Source organism: Mauremys reevesii, linkage group 10 (genome assembly GCF_016161935.1).
Source record: "Mauremys reevesii isolate NIE-2019 linkage group 10, ASM1616193v1, whole genome shotgun sequence".
NCBI lineage: Eukaryota > Metazoa > Chordata > Testudines > Geoemydidae > Mauremys > Mauremys reevesii.
In genome coordinates, this window is record NC_052632.1 from 24,730,041 (window position 1) to 24,748,731 (window position 18,691).

Here is an 18,691-nt window from a genome sequence, read left to right on the forward strand (position 1 = left end):
CTGCATCTAAATGAGTTAGTTATGATTTTGAATTAATATTTGAAATTCAGGTGCTTGACTGAGAATTTTGACCAAAAAGGACACTAGACTCTAGGAAAGACCAAATGGGATTTTTTAAAAATGTTCTCTATCACATCCCCGCCCCCATTTATAATACATAATTTACTGAAACATTTTTGCAATACTGAATAAACATAATTGTAACATTTATAAATGTCTTGTATTTATGCTTTGATGACAGGCTATCATTCTACTACTTCAGATCCACTGGCAAAGAAAGATTTATAGTGTTAGTTTTTCTCAAAGGAAAAAAACAACTCACCTTGTGGGGCCTCCACAAAGTACTACTTGATTCCCTTTTGCAGATACTGACATTTTTTGGAAAGCCACTAGTTTTTCCTTCATTTCCAGGTGTGAACTGTATGTGCAACTGGGATGTCTCTGCCTTAGGACACTTGTATTTAAGACTGGATAAACAGCAAGAAACTTTTTGACAAGATCCTTCTAATGAAACACTTCTTTGCAGAATATGGTGGGTTGTCCTCATTTGTGTATTTGGTCTTTCTAATTCGTTTATAAGAATCTGATACTCAGAATGTTTTTTTGAGGGTAAACATGCAGATGTGCTACGTATCAGTTTTAAATTAGGGTACTTTGCATCAGAGTACAAACTTAATTCCTTTTCTGATAACTCTGGACTGCAGCAACCATTAACCGTTTCATCCCTTGATGCAGATTCTCTTTGCTGAGTTAAATGAACTGAAATACAAGGGAAGCTGTTGGATGTTTTTTCACAAGTTGTCTGCTCAGCGCTACTTGCAGCCTGATTTTTGTCCTGTAATGAACTATTCAAGTAAAGTGGTCTAATGTCTCTAGTTTCACCAGGAGAGCAAATGGTTTTAGATAGTCGAAATCCATTGACTGCTGTTGAAAGGAACCCTTTAGAAGAAGTTGTTTGATCTTCATTTTGTGCCAGTTCAGTAGGAGAAATAACAAACTGATGTGATGTTTGATAAGATCCCCTGTTTGGTAGAGGATCCAAGCATGTTGGAGAAGTTGGTGGGGTAGTGGAAGGACTCCTAGGAAAGATTACCAATGATGAAAAACGTCGTAGTGGAATTTTAGTTTTCCTCCTCATTGGCAATTTCACTTGTTCCAAACCATCTTGATCAAAAGTAGTATTTTTACTTCTACATAAAGCTTCCTGATATATATTGTTCCTATAGGAATTACATTTGTTTGCTGTGCTTCTATACGAAGAAGTACTATATACAATACTGCTACAGATATCATCACCAGTGGAAAGAGTGCAACTACTACTGTCACTGATTATACTGTTGCTGTATGAGCCTCCATCACTAGTGATACTTGCACACGATTCATAGTCACTGCCAGTGCTACTGAAGGATCCACTGTTATTCGCTGCAATACCACCAAGATTGCCAGTGCACATGGTAGCATTGCTCAAATGGCTGCTACCGTTTAGCATATTAGATCTGTAATCAGCCATATTCCTGTTACAAGCATTTCCTTCATTACCAACACTGATGAAAGTGTCTTCACTAGCAACTACTGTATCAGATTGAAAACATTCACTATACCTTCTAGACTGCAGGGAAATCTGCAGTGAGGTGCTCTTTTTGTTGTTCTTTTGCAATGAAGAAACAGTTGAATGCTGCTGTTGATTAATTATTTCCTGCATTACCGTTGGAAAGACAGCTTGCCTGGGAGTCACCTTAATTTGTATAATATCAGGTGTAGAATTCTGAGAAGGTCTTTGGAAATACACATGAATGTTACCATCCAAACCATCTCCAGAGATTTCTGATAATGGATCAGTGTTGCTCCTTCGGGCTGCAAAATGCAATCTTAACCGTCGTGCCATTTGTTCTCATTTGCACACATGTTAGTGAGCAAGAACCATAAAGCTCCTTTTGCAGAAAGGCTAGAGGCAGCTGCACAGAGCTGAGATCCAGTTCAAACACATCAGAAAAGCAAGATCCCATGAAAGCCGCAGCCTTTGTCTCAATTTCAACAAGATACTAACTAGCATATAACAAAAAGCACCTCCTAAAATAAATCAGCCAATCCTTGAATTGCGGTTTCTTTGATTGTTTGTAGTCAGAATGCATTTACTTACAAAGCACTTGATTTCCAACGACCGTCAAGCTTAACTCAGCTACAGCACAGACACACACTGCCAAACTTGTTTCAATGTTACCTTCTGTAATTTGCATAAATGAATAAAATCCAAGAATATTCTAGCTCTTCGAGTTTAAAACGGCAATTCTTGCTGCAGCTACACTAGCTGAACCAATGTGTCTGTGCTTTCTGCAGCAGTGTATGACTACTAATATTTTTACCCATAGGTTTAGAATTACAGGAAGTTGGTAGGAATGAAGTCCCATATAACTGAGTATCAAATCTAGGATTGAATTTCCAAATAGTAACCCATGCAAGTAAACGGGTGAGGTCTGAAGTTATGAAAAAAGCCAATGAACTAAGCCATTTCATACTAATAAAAGGTTAAAAAAATTAGGGGAGTCCTATGAAAGCTATTGGGCAATCACACTTAAATGCTGACACTTAACATGGATTAGCATTCTGTGGAATCCTATAGCGCCATATTACTTTGGTTTTCATTTTGAGTGAGATGTAATTGGGTTAAATAAAGCCATAAAATTTCTTCTTTTGTCACTCAAGGTTTCAGCCTAGCATAGAGGTTCTTTCCTAATGAATCTATTTTAGCCTTTTTCTGGTTAAAGGTGTACTGTTAGATTTTTTGCACTTTTACAACTTTTTACATTTCAAACTTAAGTGCTTAAATTGTTGGCCAGTAGTCCATGTTCTGGACTAGTATCTGGTTATTTATGAATTATAGATGCAGAATACTAAGTGTTCAACCATGCTTTTGGCATGCAATCTTTAGGTCTATACAGGTACAGATTAAAGAAATTTATGCAGTGTCTTTCTAGAGATGTACAGTATAGGTTGCATATTTAAAATGACTGCATAATCTATGGAATACAATTTACAGATGAAGACTACTCAAAAGCCAGATTGTATAAAATACTGTATGCAGACTGTATAGTAATATCATGCATTCACAGTTAACTATAGTAACAAGAATATATTACAACTGCACCTCCTTTGTAAAGTGCTTTGAGATCCATTGATGAAAAAAACATTATGGAAACACAATTAGACTAATCCAGGAAAAATATACTGGTAACTTTCCCCAAAAATGTAAGACTAAAATGACAGAACTTCTCTGGATGTTTGCAACATTGACAGAAAAGGCCCTTTGCTGACACCTAGTGGGATTTCTGGAAAAAGGTAGTCTCGCTGTGAAGTGTCAGTAGTAGTAAACCTTTGGCTATGAATGTACTTTTAACTACAGAAACTAACATACTAACATGGAGTGAATTATTGCTGCCGGTAAAGCTCAAACAGGAGAGAACACTAGACCATTTATCCTTTCATAGGTCATACTGTTGGACAGTTTGTGCTCAATATTTACATGACCCTTGCTATATTTTTGGTTAGCGTGCACTAAAACTAACAGTTTTACCTCCTCTCCAAATAAGAGCCAGGACCAAGTTTACAGTACTTTTTGTTTGCAAGCAAGCAACAAGTTTGTTTTTTAATACTACACTAGGCTTCATTTAACCTCATTACCCAAATGTTGTGGTTAGAAATGCATCAACATCATAAAATAATTTAATCACAAAAAGACTAATAAGTAAAACAGTTCAGCTATTTCACCAAGTATCACTAATCAAAGTTACACTTGGAGAAACAACTGTTGGACTCCAAAAAGAGCCTTTTTGGTCACAGGTTCAGAAAGTTATATATAACCATTAAGCAATATATTTTCTTTGAGTTTCTAGTTTTGGTAGAAAAGAAAACATTGTTTTTTTTTAAACTAGAACCAAAGTGACTTTAGAATTTAAATAGTCTGACTTGATTAATTTAGTCCAAAGGACAACAAAATTAAACGTATCATGTTACCCAAGTTTGCTATAGAAAGTTACTACCTGATAAAAAAAAACGTAATAGCCAGAAAGCAGAATTATTCACTACAAAGATAATTTTAAGCATTATTTCTCCTTCTTTACTATGAGCTATGTTAAACAAGAGCTAAGTAGTCAGAGCTTTAGCAAGGAAGTAGTAGTTCTGGATTTAAGTTAAGTGTGTCCTTTCACACTAGATGTTAAGTTTCTTGAATCATGACCTTACCTGGTAACTTGTGATAATGAAATGACTTCTGATCCACTATGGCCTGGTTGACCACAGAATGATATGAGGTTTTTTTAATGCACAATTCTGGATTATTGAGATGAGGAAAGAGTTGGCAAGATACAGCAACAATCCCATTCAAATATCATCTCAACAATTTTTCACAACAGTGATGACTATGGTTCAGTGGTACTTTCCTTGCTGTATAGCTGTGCATACCATGTACAGAGCACACTAATTCTCCCACATCAAATTGTTCTACCAGGAAGTAGTAGTCTTTACCAGCCAGTATCCAGATTGTGAACAAGAATTGCAGTAGCAAGACTTCTCTCATATAGTTTAACATTTATCCAGTTATGGATAGCAAAAACAGTAGTGTCTGGCCACCTGTAGGTATCTTAGCTAGTCTCTATCAGTCCACTCAGCTACAGAAGAATCCTACTAGTGGGTACAATTGGACCTGACACAGAATCTTGTCTTCTAGCAATGATTTGAAGACCTAAGCCATATTTACTTCTTCATATCTCCTAAGACTGCTCCACTTCATGAGCATTTCTACCATGCTTTCTTTCTAAGATCACAATGAGGAAGTTCACAAGGCAAGAGGTTGTAGCAGCCTGAACTGCCATTCTTGTGATGAAGAATTCCCATAGTCTGGTGCTGGCAGAGAATTGTGTCTTTTCTGTAAGAAATATTAGACTCCTATGCAGACGAAGGTGCATACTGAAAAATAATCTATGAAACTTGTTGCCAGTGTAACCCAGGCCTGCTTGGTGTGGCGCTCTGTTCCCCTCTAGTGGCATCTAGTCCATCTAGAGATTGATGGGTCTGCTACAGCTTTAGCCAATAGCCATGTGGCTTTTAGCTCATGTAGTAGAGACCTATACACTAAGCTTCAGAGATCCCAGGTTTAATCCTGCCAGTTGACAACTGGGATCTATCAGCGTTACAAGCGGGGTCTCATCCAGGATATCATCCGGGAAGTCTCTGAAGTGTGGGACATGCTTCCTGAGTTAGGGGAAGTATGTAACCCATGCAAGCCTGGTGTGGTACTCTGTCCCCCTCTAGTGGCACTTAGACCATCTAGAGCAGTGGTTTTCAAACTTTTTGTATTGGGAACCCCTTTCACACAGCAAGCCTGTGACTGTGACCCCCCTTATAAATTAAAAATGGGGGAGATAATGTAATTTAATGGCGACTTGGGGCTGCCAGCCCCATGGAGTTGACAGCTTGCAACCTCCATGTAACTACCTTGCGACCCCCTGAGGTATCATGAGCCCAAGTTTGAGAATCCCTGATCTAGAGATTGATGAGTTTGCTACAGCCTTAGCTAATAACTATGTGGCGTTTAGCTCATGTGGTAGGGGCTCATGCACTAAGCTTCAAAAGCCCGAGATTTGATCCCATCCGCCGACAGCCAGGGTCTGTCAGCATTACCCCAGCAGCAGTTGAGAGAATATGTATGTGTTCAGCAATAGTCGCATATTTATGAAGTGTGAGAGAAGGCACTGTGATCCAGAAAAGGCAACACTGTTATTTGAACTGTAGATTGAGTAATAAGATATTGTGTTTATATTTAAGCATGGATTTGTCAAGAACAAATTGTGTCAAACAAACCTGATAGATTTCTTTGACAGAGTAACAAGCCTTGTGGATGGGGGCAGGGAGGAAAAGTGGTAGATATGGTATATCTTGACTTTAGTAAGGCTTTGATACTGTTTCGCGTGACCTTCTCATAAACTAGGGAAATACAACCTAGATAGAGCTACTGTAAGGTGGGTGCATAACTGGTTGCAAAGCCATTCCCAGAAAGTAGTTATCAGTGGTTCATAGTCATGCCAGAAGGCATATCAAGTGGGGTCCCGCTGGGATCAGTTCTGGTTCTGTTCAATGTCTTCATCAATGATTTAGATCATGGCACAGAGTACACTTATCAAATTTGCAGACAATCCCGATCTGTTAGGGGATGCAAGTGCTTTGGAGGATATGATTAAAATTCAAAATAATTTGGACAAATTGGAGAAATGGTCTGAAGTAAATAGGATGAAATTCAAAAGGACAAATGCAAAGTACTCTACTTAGGAAGGAACAATCAGCTGCACACATACAAAATGGGAAATGACAACCTACGAAGGAGCAAAACGGGATGTATCACAAGCGATACATAAAGTTAACACCGTTGCAAAAAAAGCAAACATTCTGGGATGTATTAGCAGGAGTGTTGTAAACAAAGACACGAGAAGTAATTCTTCCACTCTATTCCACACTGATTAGACCTCAACTGGAATATTGTGTCCAATTCTGGGCACCACATTTCAGGAAATACATGGTCAAATGTGAGAAAGTCCAGAGAAGAGCAACAAAAATGACAAAGTCTAGAAAACATGACCTATGAGGGAAGATTCTAAAAATTGGGTTTGTTTAGTCTGGGGAAGAGAAGACAGAGGGGACAGGATAACAGTTTTCAAGTACATAAAAGGTTGTCACAAGGACGAGGGAGAAAAATTGTTCTTGTTAACCTCTGAAGATAGGACAAGAAGCAATGGGCTTAAATTGCAGCAAGGGAGGTTTCCTAAACTTCCTAATAGTCAGGGTGGTTAAGCACTAGAATAAATTGCCTAGGGAGGCTGTGGAATCTTGGTCACTGGAGATTTTTAAGACCTGTCAGGGATGGTCTAGATAATACTTAGTCCTGCCATGAGTGCAGGGGCCTGGACTAGATGACCTCTCGAGGTCCCTTCCAGTCATATGGTTCTTTTCTCCACTTCATTAATGTCAAAAGCTCACACTCTGCTCATCTTTATATCATGATTTTTACTTTCATACGGTTTCCTTCCCTTTAAATACTTTCATTAGGGTAAAGTTTTCACAAGTGCTTAAGTGATTTAGACTCCTAAGTAACTTTTGAAAATGGGATACAGGTGCTTTTAGAAATTGTACCCCTAGATAACAGCCAAATCCTAGTGCCTTTTGAGCACTCCTACTATAGTTTGAATGAAAGCTGAAGCACAAGGCCTGAAGTGTCATTTTATGGGATTCATTTGCCAATCTGCTGAAAGAGTTGATGCTCTTGATGGCCAGCCTCCAAGAAGGTAGATAAAAAAAACACAACAGTATTTAATAGAACATTACAGAAATATTTAACTAAAATTAGCAAACATCAAATTTAGAGTTCTAAAAATAAATTTGTTTCAAGTTATAACTTGTTTTATAACCTCAAATTTAAGCCTTAAAATTTGCTTAAATTAATACAATTTAAAAAAATATACTGCATCAGAGTTAAAGGGTGCTTCTTTTTAAAATATATACAAAATTGGGGAAACCCTCTATCTTTTTATATAAATTCAAACTTTCAGTTTTGGTGTCGTACAAAAGATTTTGCCATAATTATTTTTAGTTTCAATTTACATAGTAGGTACAGAGAGAATATTTCCTTTCATTTGTACTAGTTCATTCAAAGTTAAGAAACTGATTGAGAGTTGAAAAAGCAGGAAAGCTTGTTTTCTTCTGCCTACATATATATGGACTTAAAACCAGGTGGGAGAGGATAAGCTCTACAACTTCTAAGAACTTGAAGGACAGGGGGCCAGATTTTCAAATATATTTAGGCACCTGAAGATGCAGATAGGTGCTTTTGAATATCTCACTAGGCACTTACAAAGGCTAGATGCCTATGTGCATCTTGAGGTGCCTAAGTACCTTAGAAAATCTGGCCCATGGTGACCAGAAAAAGTTAATTCATTAACTACAGTTAATACGTTGTTTAATAAGTCCATTTTTTAAATGTAAGATTTTGATAATTTTTCTTCTCTTCTGTATCCAGAATAATTACTATAATGTTTAAAAAAACCACCAATTTTTAAATGCTTTTTCTATACATTTAACTGAATTCCAGTTTTCATCCAATCATAGGTTGGCTTTTTACTCTAGATTTGTGCCATCTAGTAAAGAAATATAATTTACCTTTTCAGCAAAAACGTTAAAATTAAGAATTCAAATAAGTGTATGTTAAAGTTTATTTAATAAATAAATGTGTATAGATCTAGTGTATCCTCCTAGCTAGCACCAACTTTAGTTAGAAGGCTATAATATTTGGTTTCATCAACATATTTAATCATACCAAAGAACGGGAATGAACCTTCTAGGTAAGGTACAATTGCAAAATAAGTTTAAAAATCAATGTTTCCTTCTTGCTGATTTAAATTATGATAAAAATTGCGGTTTTAATCACTGATTTAAATCAATCCACGCTGATCTCGGAGAAACCTTTATCTTTACTACAGGAATTTTGGCAGTGGTAAAAACAAGTATTAGATCATTTAAGAGAGAGAGTTACCATAACCAAAATTAAATTTCTACAACATTTACAACCACTCAAACGATAAAGGTAATTAAATCAGGTGAAAAACTAATCACGAAAACATTATGAACAAGCGGATACTATCTCTAAGACACTGGATTCCAAAATTTGTAATTTTGTACTCAGTTACAGAAAGTAGTGACTTCAAAACAAGAAAAGATGAGCTGTCAGATTTAGCCTTAAATTTGACGTTTATCAAAATTTCTTCTTACAGAGCTGCCTTTTTAATACATGTCCATCTAAACTTGATTTCATGCTTGTCTTCAAGAACAGAAATATTCTAATATACAATTACCTACCAAACGGTTTTCATCAAATACTTCAAAAAGAAGCCTGTGCTGCTGAGGATTAACCTAGGAAAGAGGAAAAGTTTAACAGTTATTAGTTAGTCAAGGTATTTGGAAAGCTGTAGTATTTGTTTTTGCTAAGCAAATATTCTAAGCTTAAACAGGAAGTGGTAGACAGGTCACAAATCTGGCACTATAAGGACAATTCCTTATAAAATGCTTAATTATTTCTAAATTAATTTGAACTTTTAATATGATTAGTATCAACGCTGACTCAAACCTTGTGCACTGTATAGATTCACAGAATTTAAAACCAGAAGGGAGCCTTAGACAACATAATCTGACCTCCTGTATTTTACAGGCCAAAAATATATAACTTATTCTTGTATTGAGCCCAATAACTTGCGTTTCACTAAGAAATATTCTCCAGAAAGACATCCAGTCTTGATTTGATGACAAGGAATCAAACACTGCCCCTAGCAGTTTGTTCCAAACGTTACTATTCATCACGGTTAATTTGTGCCTAATTTCATTTTGTCTAGCTTCAGCCACGCATTGGTTCTTGATACCTCTTTATTGTGTTTAAAGAAAAATGATTGACAGTTCTACACAATTAAGTTCAGTACAGAATATTTGAGACTGAACAGTCATTGTTCTGAAGAAATCATTTGACAAGTTGTTACTAAAAACTACAGAGAGCTCTAAGTCAAAACAGAAAAATGCTTGAGTGGAGATGTGATACAACTCAGAAAGGCAAATGAATTGTTACTGGAATGAAGCATATTTTACACTTCACTTTATTTCACATAAGGTTGCCTGCTTTCATCCACAGCAAAACAAATGCTGCAGGAACCAAGCTGTTCAAAGAAAACTAACCTATTTGATGGAAGTGTCACAACTAAGTTTTTTAACAGAAAAAAGTGGCGTGCCACCCAGGAGTACTCTCACCCTAGTATCTGCATAAACACCCTTGTACAAGGTAATATCCTTCCTATATGTACAAATAACCTTGTATATCTGAAATGTTTACAACTGTCAAAGCAAAGCTAGCATTACTCTGGTTCTTTCTGAAAGATCTGCCTGTACAGATCCATATTTCTTATTATGAGCAAACCTTGGACATGCAAGCTTTGTACTTCCTAGACAGCAATGTCCATTAATGTATATTTCCCCTACACACTAATTGTCCAGATAAGATGGAAAAGTGTGCAATGAAACTATTTTCATCAGAAAATTTCAGATCACTTCTGTTGTCAAGTAGTCCGAAACATAAGGAGGTGGGCCTGAGGAATCTTATTTTACTTTCATATTTGTTGGTGCTGTAACAAAGAAAAAGAATCCTGATGCATATGCTACGGGACCGTCCATCAGCTGTGGAAAGAGATGGACACAAAGATTAAAATAGTATTGGACTTCAATAGCCAAACTTCTGCCAAAATTTACCTGCTGGTTGGGTTTACTCTGTCACAAAGACACTTTGGTTCTTGAGGGCAATGATGATCATCAAGCACATGATTTTACCAAAGTGGAAGAGTAGCTTTGTGCCCAGAACAGAACAGTGGTATTTGGAACTGTAGGAGTAATCAGCCAAAGAAAGAATTGCCAATTGCTGTAGAGAGCAATTACATGAATTTGAAGATATTTGGATCCTGGGGAAAAAAAATAATCTTCAGATACTCAAAGAATGCTATCTAACCCATTCTCTCCCTGTCCTCTTTACTTCTCCTTATTCGTTTAGGTCTTTATTACTGTGACTCCCATCCTATCGTGTTATGTGTATGTAATATTGTCTGGTCTTGCAGCTTTAACAAGTTGTAAAATTGCAGAATTCTATTGGAAATTCTGCACCGTGCACTATTTTTGGAATATATACAGTCATTAACCCTTTTGTATTTTTCATTATAAAAACAATTGAAAAAAGATTGCAAGACTGCTCTCCTTAACCTGCTGTATCACATAGCAGCTAAATCCTGTAAATACTGCATGAAGGTATTGCCATAAATCCAGGTAGCAGAGTTCTACTGCATGTCTTAAATATCTCCATAGAGAGAAGATGCCTTTGATGTGGTGCAACATGTTCATCTCCTTTCTGGTATCTGGATCCTTGCTAACTGACAGCAGTGATGGAGAGTCGGATCCACTTTGACAGTCTGGGCAGAAATGAGCAACCCTTAGTGTAGCATATGAAGGTAACTGATTTTCAAAATGGTTTAGTCCCATATGGTAAATAACTAAGCTTCCCAAGGTAGTGAATATCGCTTGTGGTAAAATACCATAGGTTAGAGGATTAATTTAATTAAAATTAGAAGCCACTTTTGGGAGAAGTTTACATAGGGTCAAGGATCATCCTTACCCTATAAGGATACAGCATAGAGTGTGTCACTGTGGGTCATCCATTAATTCCTCTATCTTGTAAACTTAACTAGCTGATTCACCACCAGGAACGCCCTCTTTTTCAATATATGGAGCTATTACCAGAATTTCCTTGCAATGTCAGTTTCAAAAGCAGCATGTCCCAGGATGGAGACTGCTCTTCAACAGGAGGTAAAACCTAGACCAAGCCCTTTAAGTAGGGGGAAAGAATACAAATGTCATGTACCAATAGAAAAACAAATTTTCAGAGATAAGAGGGAGATCCAATAGTCCAGGACAAATGGAATGGAAGACTGAAGGATTTCATCTTCACCATCTTTCCCAGATGGAGAAGCAGTTTCACTTCAGAATAAGTTTCTTGCAGAAGATTTCTTACTCTGAAGAAATTCTAAGAACTCTCTTGCAGAACAATAAATAACACATTCATTCAGCAAGCATCGAGGCTGTCAGAATGGATCTCACGTTGAGTGGTAGAACCTGACCTTGCTTCTGAGGCAAAGTCGGTTCGGCACAAGGGCTTGAAAATCCACTACTACATCCAGTAAATCAGTGTATTGGAACCGATGAGGCAAGGCTTGGGCTATGATCAAACCCTGTGTCCATCATGTCCCACTTTTTAACCAGGGGATAAAGGAGATGCACACCTTTATGAATTGGCTCTTATCAGGCAGTCATCAAGGTAGGAGGGCCATTACTACTGCTAGACTTTTTCTGGGAGCTCTCGTGTTGCTGTAGAGTGCCCAAACCAGTTAGGTCATTCCCCCACACTGAAGCAGAGGTACTTTCGATTATTCAGGTGAAACAGCACAGAAGTAACAATGGAACTGCCATACGGGATCAGTAATGCAGTCCACTTAATCTACTGCCCTGTCCCCAGCAGGGGCAAGTACCATGTATTTCAGATAAAGGTGCAAGAAACCCTGTACTTACCAGATAACTTAACCTGCCCCCAAGTTTTCTTGTAACCATTCCCCACCATCCAATAGTTAAAATTTGGCTTCTAAATCCTGATGCTTCAAGGTATATCCCTGTCAAAATCCTATTACTATCTATTTAAGACTACAATTCTTTTTTGGAACGCCTGCAAAGCTCTTGACCTCTGATATTCTATGGCAATTAGTTCTACAGTTTAATTTTAGATTGTAAGAAAAATTGTAAAGTTAGTTATGAATCTCCCACCTTTCAACTTAATCGATGTACCCTTGTTCTTGTGTTACAGCAAAAGGTGACCAGAAGTTCTTAGTCTACCTTTGTTGTACCCATTCATTATTGTGTCTGCTTTTGGGTCCAAACTTAATTATCTCTGCTCTTGTTCTAGTCACAGTGATGCTCAGGTCTTTTTTCCTTAGGCAAATTGAATTTAGTATCCATTAATATATACAAGTAATTTAAATTACTCCTTCCAATGTGCATTACTGTGCATGAAGGCACACAATTTCATTTAGCATGAAATTCACCTCGCCTGTTTACATCTCTGAAAACTCCAGTCTTTAGTCTTGACTAACCCCAAGCAGATGTGTTATCTGCAAGATATCATCAACTGCTCTCCCCTTTTCCAAAATAGAAAGCCCAGTCTTAAAACGGAGCCTGGTCACACCACTAACATTTTGCCATGAGGAAAACTGATAATTTATTCCAATGGTTTCCTGTCTTAACCAGTTGACCCTTGACTATTAATATACTTCTCACTCCATGACTACTTAGTTTCTTTAGTAATCTCTTGTAAGGGTCATCAAGAGGCCTTTTGCAGGTCCAAATTGCGGAAGTAGAGAAAGAACTGACAGAGATTTGAAGGGGATTTCATAGTCGGTCTTCTTATGTGAGCAAGGGTCAGGCTACCTGTAGCCCTAATAATGTGAGATTTGTAGAAGCAAGGATTGTGTGAGGCAAGTGGAAAAGAACTGTGAGAGAAGTTGTTGAGACCTCGTGTTCGATAAGTATGAAATGTAGAAGCTGTGCTGGTTACTCCTAGAAAATAATGATCTTGTATGCATTCTATATTTTAGTTATCATTTCAACCAATATACCATGTACATGAGCAGGCTTACTTGTCTCAACTCAAGATCATTCCAAGCACTATATTTCAAAGATACAGGTGTTACAGTTGCAACCCTCCCATCCTCTAGTACAGTAGTCTGTTGTAACAAGGCTGCATATTTTTTCAAAACAGCGAATCCATTTAATTCTTAAATTATTTCAGAAGTCTTGGAGATAGGTCACAAGGTCCAGATGGCATGATGCTTATTATGTCATCAATTTGTTCCAGCACCTCTTCTTTTAACACATCAATCTCTAATAGTACCTCAACAACTCTCCTCCTCTAGTGAAGACCTCACCTCAAAACAGTTTTCTCAGCAATATCCTTATCTTCCCAGATTTTTACCTTTTGGTGGTCCAGTGGGTCCACCAGCTCCCTTCTGAAATACTTAGATACTTTTATTTGTATTTATTTTTAGCTATTTACTCTACAATATCTGCCTTGGATCTCTTAATTTCCTTCTTACATATGGCCTCATGAAATGGTATCCTGATGAGAGGATTGGGGAAAGGCATGGCATGGCACAAAAATGGATTGAGTACCCTTTTCTTACTGTCTACAGGACCTAATAACTTCTCTTTCTCTGCTTCCTCCCCAATCCCAATACTCACCCAATACTTCCCACTCCCAATACTCAGCAAGCACATCTTTCTGCATTTTTCTCTAGAAACTTTACCAATATAACTCTATAAAAGTGATGACAAATTCAGTAGTTACATACTTTGTTTAAAGCTGATGGCTCAGTTATCAAGCTTATCTATCCATGTTTTTCAGGTGTTACCACTGCTACCAGATCAATATAAAACAATGGATAATATGACTAAGCAACTCTTATCAATATTTTGCTTTGAATTATCTAATTTACTTTGAAATAGATTTATCTTTTTAAATCTTGAATTGGAGTCCAAGTTAGGAAGAGTTAAGCAGAAAATTTGTAAGTTGTTGCATGCCCTCTAGAAGCTGGTTTGGTGCATGTAAAAAAGATTAATAAGCCCTTTAAGAAAAAGTTAAATGTTAGATCTATTCCCCACCAAAAGTAATGCAGCTGCAGAACTACATAATTAGGAAGAGCAGTCTATTCAGAATAATGTTTCAGAATATTAAAATTTCTTCTTCAACTGAAAATCAGTACTTAATAACCCACCTCAAATAGATACATCAGAAACAGACTAACTGGTTCTGTACATAATTCCGTGCTATTTTTCTCATTCTGTAAATTTCTACCCAACCACGAAGAAAATTCAGTACAAGATGGTATTTTGCAATACAACACAGCAAGTTGTGAACGTATTTGTTTTAGTAGTATTAAGTGCATATTGGTAACAAATATCTTGCATATTACATGAAAGAATGTAAAAATATGTAATCAAACTAATAAAGGCACTTACTCTAAACAAGAACTCTTCATTCCACTTTGGATTCAAGCTCTACAGATAAAGAGACAATATTTTGATTATACATAGTGTTCTATACTAGTGTCTTGCTTGAAGATCTGCATCTATTTCAGTTGATGTGACACTCTCTTAAGCATAAACAAGTTTTTTACTTTGCTAGTTAAGATACAAGCAGTCATAGGCCCAAAATCAGGCCTCATGCTCTCCTCCAGTGAAGTGCAGAAGGGAGCCAACTCAAACAAACATTGCTAGATTCTGGCCGGTACACATGGAAAAGGCGCAGAAAGAATGCCACTGTGGCAGTTAGGGAGTGCATGTTAGGTTGAGGAACAGTGACTGCTGCATGCTCCCCTCTAAATCCAACTGATTTTCTATTTGTTAGTGGCGTTGAGGTTAGTGAGCTAAAAAAATAACTTCTACTTGCCCCTCTAGGCGTCATAGAGGGACCAATAGCAGCATGGCTCTTCAGTGAGCTATGCTAGAGATGGAGGAAGGGAGAGAAAAAGTGAAGGCCCCAGGATGGCATCACGCCTCCCCATGTATGACCTACTTTTGAGACTACACACCCTTTTCCATTCCCTGCCATTAAGAAACATATTGAAATGAGAATTCCACAGCAATGCCACAGCTGAGCTGCAGAACTAATAGTGTAAATTATATAACGAAGTGGGGGGGGGGGGGGAAATGCAGTCCTACTTATTCCCATCTTAGCTTTCTGACTGGATTCTTGATAAAATAAGGGAGGAAAAGGCAAGTCTAACCTTTTTAATTGTTTTTGTTTGAACACTGGTAAAGATTCCATTCACTGGCTCATAGACTGTCACTTTCACATAAGGATCACTGGAAAAAAAGGGCTGAAAGTTAAAACACAAACTCCAACAGTTGTCAGTATTATTAGTTTTTAAAATGTTGAAATGTAAGAATCTTCACAACTCCTGTTCATTTAAAGGCCAGAAGGGACTACTGTGATCATTGGTCTGACAACCTGTAGTCCAAAGAACGTAACCAAAGTAATTCCTTTTGAACTAGACCATAGGCTTTAAAAAATCATATCTTGATTTAACAATTGACAGTGAGAGAATCCATCATGATCCTAAATTGCTCCAATGATTAATTACCTCCACTGTTAAAAATGTACAGCTTATTTCCAGTCAGAATTTAACCTAGCTTCAACCTCCAGACATACCCTTATCTGCTAAAGAGCCCATTATGAAATATTTGTTCCCCATACAGGTAATTATAGACGGTGATGAAGTCACCCCTTAATCTTCTCTTTGTTAAACTGAGCAGATAGAGCTCTGTAAAGTATGTTTTCTAATCCTTTAACTCTTGTGGTTCTTTTCAAAACCCTCCCCAGTTTATCAACATTCTTGAATTGTTGACCACTAAAACTGGGAACAGGGTGTTACAGAAGCTGTCACACCAGTGCCAAATACAGAGATAAAATAACCTCTCCCCTCATACTTGAGATACCCATTTATGCATCTAAGGATCCCATTAGCCCTTTTGATCAGTATCTCACTGAAAGCTCATGTTCAGCTGATTATCCACCATGACTCCCAAATCTTCTTTGGAGTGCTTTCCCAGGATAGTTCCCCATCTTGTAAATATGGCCTATATTATTTGTTTCTAGATGTATGCGTTTACATTATTACCATATTATTTACCATATTAAAATGCATTTTGCTTGCTTGCACCAAGTTTACCAACTAATCCAGATCATTCTGTATCAGTGACCTCTCCTCCTCATTATTTACACCACCCCAATTTGTGTCATCCGTAAACTTTAAACAGCTATTTTGTGTTTTCTTCCAGGTCATTGATAAAAGCATTAAATAGTGTAGGGTCAAGAACCAGTCCCTGTGGGACCCCACTAAAAACACCTCCTCTCCGTGATTTTCTGTTTACAATTATATATTGAGACCTACAAATTAGCCACTATTTAATGTGTGCCTTGTTAATTTTGAATAGCTCTGCTTTAAAAAAAAAGTGCCTTAAAGAAGTCTAAATATATTACAGCATCACTATTATCTTTATCAACCTAACTTGAAACTTCATAACGAGATATCAGTTTGACAGGATCTATTTTCCATAAACACTTATTGAATGGCATTAATTATACTGCCCTCCTTTAATGCTCAATTAACAGAGTCCTGTATCAGCTACTCTATTATCTTGCCTGGAAACAATGTAAGACTGACAGGCCTATAAACAGTTTGACAAACTGGACACCATCAAATTAGGCCTGAATAAAGACTGGGAGTGGATGGGTCACTACAAGAACTAAAAAAAACCAAAAACACAAAAAAACCACCAACTAATTTACCCATGCTAATTTCCCCTACTGTTACTCACACCTTCTTGTGAACTGTTTGAAATGAGCCACCCTGATTACCACTACAAAAAGTGATGTTTCATCCTGCTGATAATAGCTCACTTTAATTGAATTGTCTCGACAGCCCACTTGATAAGGCAACTCCCATCTTTTCATGTACTGCTACATACATCTTCCTACTGTATTTTCCACTCCATGCATCTGATGAAGTGGGTTTTAGCCCACGAAAGCTTATACCCAAATACATTTGTTTGTCTATAAGGTGCCACAAGGACTCCTCATTGTTTTTGCCGATACAGACTAACATGGCTACCACTCTGAAACCTGTCTCCCTTCTACAGTCACCCACATCTACTGAACTGGTGGATTGTGTGCCATACTCTAGCTCAGTGGTCACCAACTGGTTGATCACGATAGACTGGTCGATCCTAGAAGATCTCTCAGTCGATCGTGATCTCTGGCACCACAGCGGGGCTGCCGCTAAGATAGGCTCCCTGCCTGCCCCCGTCCCACGCTGCTCCCAGAAGCAGCTATCATAGCCCTGCAGGCGGGGTGGGGGAGGGCGGGGGGGAGAAAGAGGTCTCCCTCTGCGTGCTGCTCCTGGCTGCAAGTACTATCCCTGCAGCTCACATTTGCCAGGAACGGGGAGAGCTGAGGCCAATGGGAGCTGTGGGGGTGGTGCTTGCAGAGAGGGGCAGTGTGTGGAGCCACGTGCCACCTGCTCCCCCCCACCCGGGGCCATAGGGGTTCACTGGCCCCTTCTGGGATCGGTGTGGGGCTGGGGTAGGCAGGGAGCCTGTCTTAGCAGCAGTCATGCTACACTGCCAACCAGGAGCTGCCAGAGGTAAGTGCTGCCTGGCGGGAGGCTTTACCCCAACCCCTAGCCCCCTCCCGGAGCCAGCACCCCAACCCCCTCCTGCACCCAACCCCCTCCTGCACCCTGAACCCCAGCCCTGACCCCCCCTCCCCCAAGCCAACACCCCCACCTGCACCTCAACATTCTGCCACAGGCCAGAGCTCCTGCACCCAAACTCCCTCCCAGAGCTTACATCCCTCACCCACTCCTGCATCCCAAACCCTAGACTCAGCCCAGAGCCCCCTCCCACACTGCAAACCCCTTGGCCCCAGCCAGAGCCCACAACCCCTCCCAAAGCCCAACCTCCTACCCCAGCCCAGTGAAAGTGAGTGAGGGCGAGTGACGGAGGGGATGGGGGTGGAGTAAGTGGGGTGGGGCTTTGGGGAAGGGGCGGAGTAGATCCTGGATTGCCCTTAAATTCAAAAAGTGATCTTGGGCATAAAGAGGTTGGAGACCACTGGTCTAGCTCCTGCTACTTCCTGCTGCTAAGGCATGAATAAGAACAGGGATTACAGCATTCACAGCTAATATTTTGAGCTACTGTGATTTAGCTACAACCTTACCTGCAGAAAAATATGCTTACGACGACACCTGACCAAATAGACTCTTGGGCAAGACAACAAGGAATCTTCAGTTTGAGAGCCTTAGTAGAAAGGGCCAGAGACTGGATAATTAGCATAATTTTGAGATTTTTTTTTTTTGGCAAGGAAGTTTAACAGGACTTGAATGTACATTGGTACTCGATGGAACAGTAAACCGAGTATTATCCAATATTAGATTTTTGTGAAAAAAAAATGTACTATTAATTC

The 18,691-nt window shown here is 38.6% G+C and overlaps 1 protein-coding gene across 6 annotated transcripts in view; it reads right to left on the reverse strand.

The window, feature by feature from the left end:
* NEDD4 (NEDD4 E3 ubiquitin protein ligase) overlaps window positions 1-18,691 on the reverse strand; it is a 105,398-nt gene that overhangs the window by 68,308 nt on the left and 18,399 nt on the right. For 2 of the 6 annotated variants that reach the window (XM_039490105.1, XM_039490104.1), the window contains exon 1: window positions 346-1,900. In XM_039490105.1, the coding sequence (XP_039346039.1) occupies window positions 346-1,885 (1,540 nt within the window). In that variant the 5' untranslated portion in view covers window positions 1,886-1,900. Of the gene's footprint in view, window positions 1-322; window positions 1,901-8,898; window positions 8,953-14,685; window positions 14,725-15,452; window positions 15,532-18,691 lie in introns of those variants that run through there. The other 4 variants (XM_039490107.1, XM_039490106.1, XM_039490108.1 and 1 more) reach the window with 3 other exon arrangements.